The sequence below is a fragment of the Galendromus occidentalis genome, unplaced genomic scaffold (assembly GCF_000255335.2).
Source record: "Galendromus occidentalis unplaced genomic scaffold, Mocc_1.1 scf7180000077475, whole genome shotgun sequence".
Lineage (NCBI taxonomy): Eukaryota > Metazoa > Arthropoda > Arachnida > Mesostigmata > Phytoseiidae > Galendromus > Galendromus occidentalis.
Window position 1 is genome coordinate 4,009 of NW_003805463.1, and position 9,174 is coordinate 13,182.

Consider the following 9,174-nt stretch of genomic DNA (forward strand, 5'->3'; position numbering starts at 1 on the left):
GCCGGGAGCAGCTGATAGCGGAAAGGTAAGAGGGGGAGAGTGCGGCTGGACCTTTGATACACGTAAGGCTGTTTTGCGGATGTCTAGGATGCAGGAGGAACTTGAAAAGGTTTTGTCGGATCCAGTTCGGAGCGGAGTTCTCCCACTGCGAGAAATTGGAGGCCGAGAGAAATCGTCCGGGAACAGCAGCTCGATTCTTGATGATTAATGCCACCTGGAGTCTTGTCAATCCAGAGTCTTTTCCTGATCCAGGCGAAAGATGAAGATCAATAGATCGAGAGAAAGGTCCCGCTAGAAAATCTGATCAGGAGATGAAAAATCGATGGGTACGATTCGGGAGAGAAGGCGACGAGCCGATCCCCCGCAGTCTTGAGAGCATCGAGTCGCCTCCAGAAACGAAAGGAGAAAGCTGCGTGCCGGAGAGTTGGGAGAACCAACAAGTTCGTCTCCGGAGAGCTCCCAGGGTTCATGTGCCTTATTCGTTTGGAAATCTTTCAGCTCGTTTGCAATTAGTCATGCCGGACGCCGATTTCGTCAAGAAAAACTCCAGTTGCCGGCTGTATCGGTGCGCGGATATCCATGATCGGGCAGCGCTCTCTGCAAATAGCGACTCGGTTTCAACTTCTAGCCGTGCGTCTTGCTCGAAGAGGCACCTCCGGAGGTCTTCGGTTAATTATTGGCAGCATGCTTTGACCGCACAGTCGTTCCGCTCCCCCGTGTCAGGAGTCAAGTTCCCGAAATCTCTATTCTTATGCAGAAACATTGAACGAGAAATCCACCTCCAGACTTCGCGTCATAAGAGCTTTGCCAGCTGGCCGGACTCGAATTAATGGAGCAATCTTCTGCTTTGCTCTCCGACTACCCGCGCTTGCGCTGGAATTCGCACAAGGACGAGCGTTCTGGAACCTTAACCTCATCAGTCTCTCGACTGATGTAGGCGATTGAATCCAACCCCCGTAGCACTCACGGGAAGAGTTCTCGATTCTCGCAGATATCTTCTCCGACCTGTGAACGATTGCAGTACTTCTCCTCAAAGCTCATCGAACTGCGAGGCTCCGAGCGCGCCCTGACGATCACGGCGACGAGCGCGCCCTGACGATCACGGCGACGAGCGCGGTCACGGGGAGCACCTCCGTGTCGGCAGCTGTCAAAAGACCGTTGAAAGCGAAAGCGTCTGTCCGCGAAACACGGAAGTTACGGCAACAATCGCAACTGCCACCACCGCAACCTCGCGACTCGCGGGTGCGATGGACGGTGAGCCACCCACCAATCGCAGACTCAAATTTCGACAATATTTCCTTCGACGTCTTCATTGGCGATACGAAAGGGCTAGCTAACGCGAAATCAATGAGCTGACTCCAGATTGAAGAAGAAAATCCCGCGTATTTTTCCGAATGTTCAAAGAATGAAGGGTTGCGCACCTCTTGCGGTAACGGGATTGTAGTTCCGGGTCGGCCGATGGCTTGATCGCTATAAACGTGAAGTCGGAAGACATTTGTGAACAAAGCCGACTCCCGCAGTTTGCGGCGTAGGACTCCGGGGAAATTTCAATGGTCTGATCAGGGATCGACATTCCAAGTCGCGACCCGGGCTATCGAGATTTGTTTCTCGGAAACTACAGGGGAAAATTTCCATTGGAGGAATTTATTTTCACTTCAAAAAAAGTATCTCGCTCCTCGTCCGATTAGACGAGTATTCGACTCGACCCGGCGATTCACGAACCGTCGGTTACATCGTGGTGATTTTGTGCTTCGCTCGCGACAGACAACTTCCAACTTATATATATATATTTGTATGTATATATCCATAAGATCATTCCTTCAGGATAATGATGACGGGGATATCAACTCCCACCCTCCAAGGTGAGCTTTCCTCCTCCCTACTCGCCGTTCCATCCAAGTGCACTCTGCAATCGATCCTCGAACGATATCGACGTCCGGTCCATCTCGGTGAACCGCCAGAATTCTAGTCGCGAACTTTCAATTATTGATTTTGTGTGGCTCCCACGTCCGTTGTAGTCATCGAAGTATTTTCCAGCGAAGAATAGCAGAGGACAGGCTCATGCCTGCACGTCGTGAAGTTCTTCGGGCATCGTGGCTTTCGGATGTTTCGATTCGAAGTGCTGCTTGTAGGTCTTAGGATCGGGCATCTGCGACTTGCAAACGCTGCAAGTATGGACCAGAGCCTTCATTGCGGCCGCCTTCTGATCAATTCCTGCTCTTCGAAGAGCATCTTGCTTCTTTTGATTTTTCTGCTGGGACTGGATCTTCTGCTGTCCACGAGCCATGCTGTCGGGCTGATGGAGAACCGCTTCGTCGTCGGGTGGACACTTCAACACGAACTTGTGGAAACGTCACGCTGGACACGCAACCAGATCGCCGCTGCTTTCCGTGGCTTCTCTTGCGTCCCGAATGCTGTTCGTGGTGTGCTGCGGTATTTTGTGATGATGAGAGAGTAGAGAGAGATGGTGCTTCCTATGTGGCGGCGCTGCGATTGCTCATCGGCAGTCGGTCACTTCCTACTGTCGTCGCGAACAACTGACAGCTAGCTAGCTGGCGAACCGCAGCTATCGGTTGAACCTTCGAAAACGGCGGATGCTACATTATGGACCGATTCAACCTCCGAAGGCGCTCAGGATGTCGGACAATCGAGCGATTGACAGACCCATGGGGAAACCCGAGTGCGGAGGACGAGGGGCAAACTTGAGCAAAAGGGTGATCTGCAGATGGGAGAGCGGAGTCGATGATGACGATGATCCTCGTTGACAGTCTGAGCAAGGAGAGGGCGCGGGCACCCCCTTCGACTTTCCCTGCATTCAACTTTGTACCTAGTTGTTCATATCCCGGCAGCAGGGCGGATGCAGGGGAATGACTCCAGCGGAGACTTTCCTGAGCACTGAATACACGGTCCGCAGTCTTTTCTCCTCTGGTGCCCCCTACGGCGTGGAGCTCGCGGAACGGGCGGCTCTGGAGATCTTCATGTTTTCGCCTAGGTCAGTAATTCCTATCCGGAGACTCCATGACGCAGGAGGCACTGCTCTCCGCTAGGCGGACGAGAGCTCCGACTGGCTTCTCCTTCTCCTGAGTTCTCAAGGGGTCAATCATCGATCGTGCTCAATGACACCACTTGAGTATTTGCCGAGGACTGGACGGACGAATGCTGACTGAGAAGGTTATGCACACCCCATGTGCGTAATCACGTTGGTTTTGCAGGATGGAGCTGAACGAAAATTAGGTCTGCCCCCGGCTCCTCCATGATTCATGATTAGCTGAAGCCGTGTTATTATATTTTGCGTGAAAATTCGAAGCGTTTCAGTCAAAGCGTGCGAGCCTTGGGAGGAGCTGTGCTTTTCGAAGGAGTTGAGCTGAAAGCAGCTGTTGCCGAGCGTGAAACTAGACGAGGCTGCTGGATGACTGCCAGCCGAAGTGTCTCATGTGTGGTATTGCAGCGTTCAACATGAGTGGAGCACAGTGATTCGACATTTGCGAGGGATTGGGGGAGATTGCGATCTGCGACATCGCGATGATTCAGCCGGGAAATGATAGATGAGCGCCGTATTTCTGTGCAAGCCTACCCATCGCTCTCAAAGAGGGCGGGCCGACGGCTCGCCGTTCCTGAGCCGCGGATACCGAAGTAGCACCCTACGGAAGCGAATTTCGGAGTAGTCACTAGACATCTGGAATTGGAGAGGGCCGAGTGTATTGAATCACGGACATCCACTTCGATTTATTGGTATACATTCCTATGTTCAATCGTATATATACTCAATATCACAATCAACCTCGTGCTCTCTGTACAGTTTCAAATATCGTCAACAGATGTCGTCAAAAATTAGCTCCAGAACGGCCCTCTCCTTGGATGGGCGGGATCCGGACTCGGGGGTGCGTCCAAAGAAGACTTCGATCTCCTCCTCCGGTCAGGGCATAACCATCAAATAACGGAAGATGGTTCTACTCAGTAGGGTGGCTTGTTCGATCAAGAGATCTACCAGCTCATCGTCGTCAACCACGGGGTCCATGGGTTCCTGGGAAAAAAAGTGCTTGAGGTCATCTGTTGACGTGCGATCCGCGCACGGTGTGACGCTCGACCGCCTGATTGGAGGTGCTCAAATGGGGTGGATTCAGCAGAGGATTTTTCCGTTGAATGGTGCGTATACGAACCGGAAATATGTAGTCCTCATCGGTTTCCTTGTCGAAATCGAGTAAAGGGGATGGCGTCCCAGATGGTGAGAACGTTTTCTCGCTCGCGGCCTCTTCTTTTTCGGGCAAGTGGCCTTGAACTTCCTCGTCGCTCTCGTTTGCTAAAGCTTGACACCGCTTGGCTCGGTCTGATGCTTCCGTGGAATCGGACACTGCAAGGGATCGATCAATTTTATGATTTTCATCCGGCGCAATCGCTTTCGTAACTGACTCGAACGGCGAATACGATGTACCGACGCCCTGGACTGCGACTGACCGGAATTCCTCAACAAGTTTCTGTGACTCGACGTCCGCATAACGAGGAGTTCCGAACGACACCACCCATCTTGCGCTGAATGGTCCGTTATTCTGAGAACGCTTCTCCGCGGATCGTTCATCGACTCGGGAAAACGATCACACCATGGACTTAATATTTTTCAGCGCTGCTGCCCGTCTCAGATGGCTGAATGCGTGAAGAAGTTTTTCCCGCTGATCTTCGTCTAGAAACTTGCGAGATCGGTTCCTAACTTTGAAGTGTCTACCCACTAAACGCTCCCGAATGGCAATCGTCGCGATTTGAGTTGAGTGTTTACTCCGATACCACCCCCTCCCTGAATTGAGATCAAAAAGATCGCATTCAATCAGCCGAGCAAAGCCTTTGGGAGCGAAAACATCTATCTTGACCTATAGACCAGAGGAGGTCGCCAAGGCTTCGACTTATCCTCGACCAGAGAACCATCTCGAAACAAACGGGCAGATTGACGAGAAACAAGGGCGAGACGAAGCGAGAAGTCCTGTGCGGAGGAAATGGTCAGCGGGTCAACGGCTTCCGAAACTTTCGCTACTTCCTCATGCCAATTTTCGTCGCAAAGGATCCGCTTCCGGTCTCAGTCAAGGTTTCAGTTCGTTTCCAGAAAGAAAACACTCAATGGAGCCAGTGGTGTATGTCGCCGAGGACTGCGATCTGAATGCTCTCGCAAAAACTGATTGATCTAGTTTCCGAGAAAAGCCGAACCCAAGGCTCATGTTGAGGGGGCTAATTGATCAAACTAAGGGAAAATATCAGGCACATCGAACGGTACTCACGGTTTGTTTCCGAATCGTTGGCCATCTTTCCCGTCGGGAGCTCTCCCGAGACAGCCTCATTCACCAGAGACCTCAAGATATCCAAGCCGTGCCAGCCGCACCGTAAGTTTGACTTCGACTCCGTCTGCCAGAGCGGCTCACAGCTCCACTGAAAACCGAAACGCGCCTCTTCTTGACCCAGTAACTGACAGACCAGCGATGGGAAAGGAGCAAGCTTCTTGACTGGGTTGAGATAGCGGCTCACGAAGACTCGCCCATTGGACGCAATAGTTGGGGCAAAACGCACCGGCGCTGCCACTGAAAAAATTGCAGCTGATCATGACTGATGCGCTCGGATTGCGTGAACAAGCTCTCACAAGGGGCGAGGGGAAAAAACGTGCTTTTGTGGGGTTTTCGCTACCGTTGGTAAGCGAAGTCTATAAGTCTAAGGGTCCGAAACTCCTTTCCCGGTCCGGACCTTCCGCGGCGAATTTTCGCGACTTTACGGCCCTTCTCGTGATCGAGCCCGCCGAAGCCTGCACATCTGACTCCCCATTGTAGGGGCACATGTGGAGGCTCTCCAACCGACGCCGCGCATATCTTCTCTTTTGTATACACAAGCATAAACATCGTCCGATGAAACAGATGGACATATTGAGTTTCCCGAGATCACCGCCTTGTAGCGTGATTCGCGCTCGTGCGACTCGTCGGGTTAAAAGAAGTCTTGGAGAAAATTTCTGCTCCTCACAGAGGGATCGACAGTCGGCAGCGATCATCACTCCAGTCAATCGCTGGGAACCTCGAAATACCTGGTATTTGAATGAGGGGCGGCTCACTGACTTTGGAGAAGCACCACATTCCTCGTGTTTTTCTTGTCGCTTCCGAGCGGTGAGTCTCCGGCTGTGTCGTGCAGCGTTCCGCGATCATACACTTAGGATTCGCTTCGCTGATACGACGGCTGTCCCGTCACCGGCAGCTCTGGGTGCTTCCTCCAGGCTCTGGAGGCCTTCCGCAGATTTCATGGACCGCGAAATGAGGAAACGATGCTGGTATCCGCGGAGGGAAAATTTCGCTCAAGCAGGATAAGAGAGACAGGGAGCTCCATCTCAGGTGGGCGCGCAGAGCAGCGCTATGATTTGCTCGCTGAATCTACCAATCCGCAAAGCCGTGTACCACGTAAACTTACGGCTCGACTGTCCCATGGCGGTTGTCAGGAGTCGGCTCCCCCCTCGTCCTGCGTAATTCGGTCTGATCGCGTGCGGCTACTTGCGATTACCCGCGCGGTCCGTGAAGGACATCAAGCGGGCTTTATATTAAGAAGAATAAGGGGCCCTTTCGAGCTCTGTCAAGCGTTCAGTAGAGATCATCAACACCGCTCAGTCCACTCTCTCCAACAGGTCGCGGTGGTGCAAGATTTTACCGCGCTGATCGCCATTTGTCGGTTCCCGATTCATCTATGTTCTTGCGATCGGATGGTCCCCCCATCGTACGCGGGTCTCTTCAAGATCGAAGGAGCTTTAGACCCCCAATGTCGAATCGGAAGTTCAGCAGGGATTACGTTAGCGACTCGAAGATGGAAGAGCTCCGTGTATACAAACAAGACGAGGGGGGAGGGGAACATGTGCTCTCGCGCCAATTCGAACGCGGAGCTTCCCGTGTCTCCAAGAATGAAAATGGACCGTCTGACTACAGGTTAAAGTATCTTCATCGATTTTTCGGAGTAAGCATTAACATTGCTCATCATGGAGGAGTACCTAGTCATCAAGCATCCCTGTTTCGTGCGGAACGGGTCGGAGGAGAAAGCCATGAAAATGTTGGGTGGGCTGAAACAAGTCGAGCATACCTTCAACATGGACAACATGAGGATGCAGCTGAATTTCCGAACAGGTACTTAGTCGGGAACGATTTCAGTCTCGTACTGCCATCCCGGGCTTTGATTACCCCCGCGCCACGGATGCGTATCTCGAATGTCGGAGCGAGCACGAACGATCTCACAATCTGTATGTATTTCATTGCAGAAGGCGATTGCTGTTCAAAGGGAGTTTTCGGATCGCACAAAGACGTGATAGCTTTCTGGGTCAGTGTGAAGAAGTATCGAAACAAACGCACAGGAGAGATTGTGTGTCGTAGTGAGGTCTTGGGCTCAGTTCGTCACGTGTATGAGTTTGAAGGAATGACGGATTTCCAATTTCTCCCCGCGCAAGAAGGCAAAGACATCAGAGATAAAATCCGGTATCAGGGAGTTGACGAAGACATACAAACGTTCGTCAACACCCCCGCGGACCACCTCTATCTCGTACCCCAGGTCGGTTGAACGATTATCCTTCCAGAGAGAGCTTCTCCGATTGAGCTACGACCGACGAGCTCTTCGATGAGGAGCTAAGAGCTTAAAATCCGTTCCCTCTAATCACGCATTCCATCGAAGGTATTCACTCGATTGGACACTCCGTTCACGGGCCCTTATCGTCACACGTCCGACATAAGGGCTCGACGGACTGATGAAACGGGCAAACCTGTCCTGAGGAGATCCCGAACGATATTCGCGACATTGGTCAGGGTTCTAGCTCCACCGAACGGAGATCCGACTCCGGCGATGGCGCAAGCCGGAGCGATCGAGCAGCTTAGGAGCGTAGACAAAGACCTCCGGAAACTGGTGGAAGATGCTTTCGAGCGTAGACCCATATGGACCAAGAGCGCGCTCGCCAATGAGCTGAAAGTGAATCGATCGGTCTTGAAAATCGCGATTGTGGGCTGCGCTTACTGTGTAAGCCAAGGCCCTTACCGTCTATGTTACGTGAGTTCCCTGAACGCTACGCCAAACCCGACTATATCCACCGTGTCGGCTTTTACATTTCACCCCTAACGACACCTGACAATAAGATTGTTCACGCAGATCCGTTACGGATTCGATCCCCGGAAGGAACCCTCGGCGAAAATCTACCAAACCCTAGACTGTCGGGTCAAAGCTTGCACCGGTGTTCAGAAATCTGCCGCGAGTCACGTGGTACCGGCGCAGATCGCTCCGAGTAACTCCAAATCCTCAACGAGCTCAAAGCGGAAGAAGGAAAGCGACGAAGAGGCGCGGGTGTTACGCTGCCGTTTCGTGTCGGGGAAGCTCCCACCGACGCGACAGCTGCTTTACCATCTATGTGATATTCAGATGGACAGCGTTCAGCAGATAGTACACAAGTGAGTTGCGAAAAAGTCCACCATCCTCTGAGACGTTTGTGATCGCCTTATGCACCTTTATTCTGATAACACGTTTTTTTTGCGCGCCAGGAACGATGGAAACGAGACCTGGACCGACACCGACGGCTGGTGCGAATCTGGCAGCATGGTTCACATCCGGGACTTCCTGACGGCGGACATGAAGAACACCGCCGAAAAATTGCGATTGAAGCTCGTCGACGACATAGAAATGGCTCAAGGGGAGGCAACTTTCGATGAGGAAATTGACGACATGGAGGAAGCTGACGAGACGATCGAAGACGAAATGGATGTTGACTGAAGTCCGAGTCCGCGTGTTCTTCCGGAGGAGTGCAGCTCGCTAGTATTTGCGTCAGGACGGACCTCGACTGGCGCAACTTCTCTCTGCGCCTCATGCCGCTGTGATACGCTCGTGAAAGGGAGAAGTGGATTCGCTCCCATCGCGGCAAGTTCGGTGATGTTCCTGTACGAAGCAATTGTGGAATTCATTTGTGCCGCTTATTGTCAAGGAACATTGAATCTCATCTCTCTTGGATGACTCTCCGTCTGGAGTTCTCGCGTTCTCCCTTCGAGTCATCGGGGGGCAAAGATTCGAGACTTCGGTACATCTCCTTCGTATTTTTTCGAGGAAGCGCTCGATCGAATGAATGAATGAATGAATGAATGCAACTTTACCACCCCATCACTATCCGGGGACTCCGGTCACCTGGACAGTTCACCCGAA

At 52.3% G+C, this 9,174-nt stretch overlaps 2 protein-coding genes across 2 annotated transcripts; one reads left to right on the plus strand and one right to left on the minus strand.

Moving 5' to 3' along the window:
* Positions 1 to 3,884: 3,884 nt before the first annotated feature.
* On the minus strand, positions 3,885 to 5,709 carry LOC100902740 (uncharacterized). Its single transcript, XM_003744782.2, has 4 exons — positions 5,645 to 5,709; positions 5,265 to 5,561; positions 4,161 to 4,351; positions 3,885 to 4,024 (listed from the first exon to the last, which is right to left on the minus strand). Coding segments are annotated over exons 1-4 (597 nt in total). The 5' UTR covers positions 5,646 to 5,709; the 3' UTR covers positions 3,885 to 3,916.
* A 1,168-nt stretch (positions 5,710 to 6,877) lies between these two features.
* Positions 6,878 to 8,751, plus strand: l(2)37Cd (general transcription factor IIIC subunit l(2)37Cd). The gene is made up of 5 exons (XM_003744855.1): positions 6,878 to 7,130; positions 7,262 to 7,548; positions 7,669 to 8,037; positions 8,137 to 8,432; positions 8,523 to 8,751. Exons 1-5 carry the CDS (start codon positions 6,986 to 6,988, stop codon positions 8,749 to 8,751), a joined length of 1,326 nt encoding a protein of 441 aa, XP_003744903.1. The 5' UTR covers positions 6,878 to 6,985.
* Positions 8,752 to 9,174: the final 423 nt, after the last annotated feature.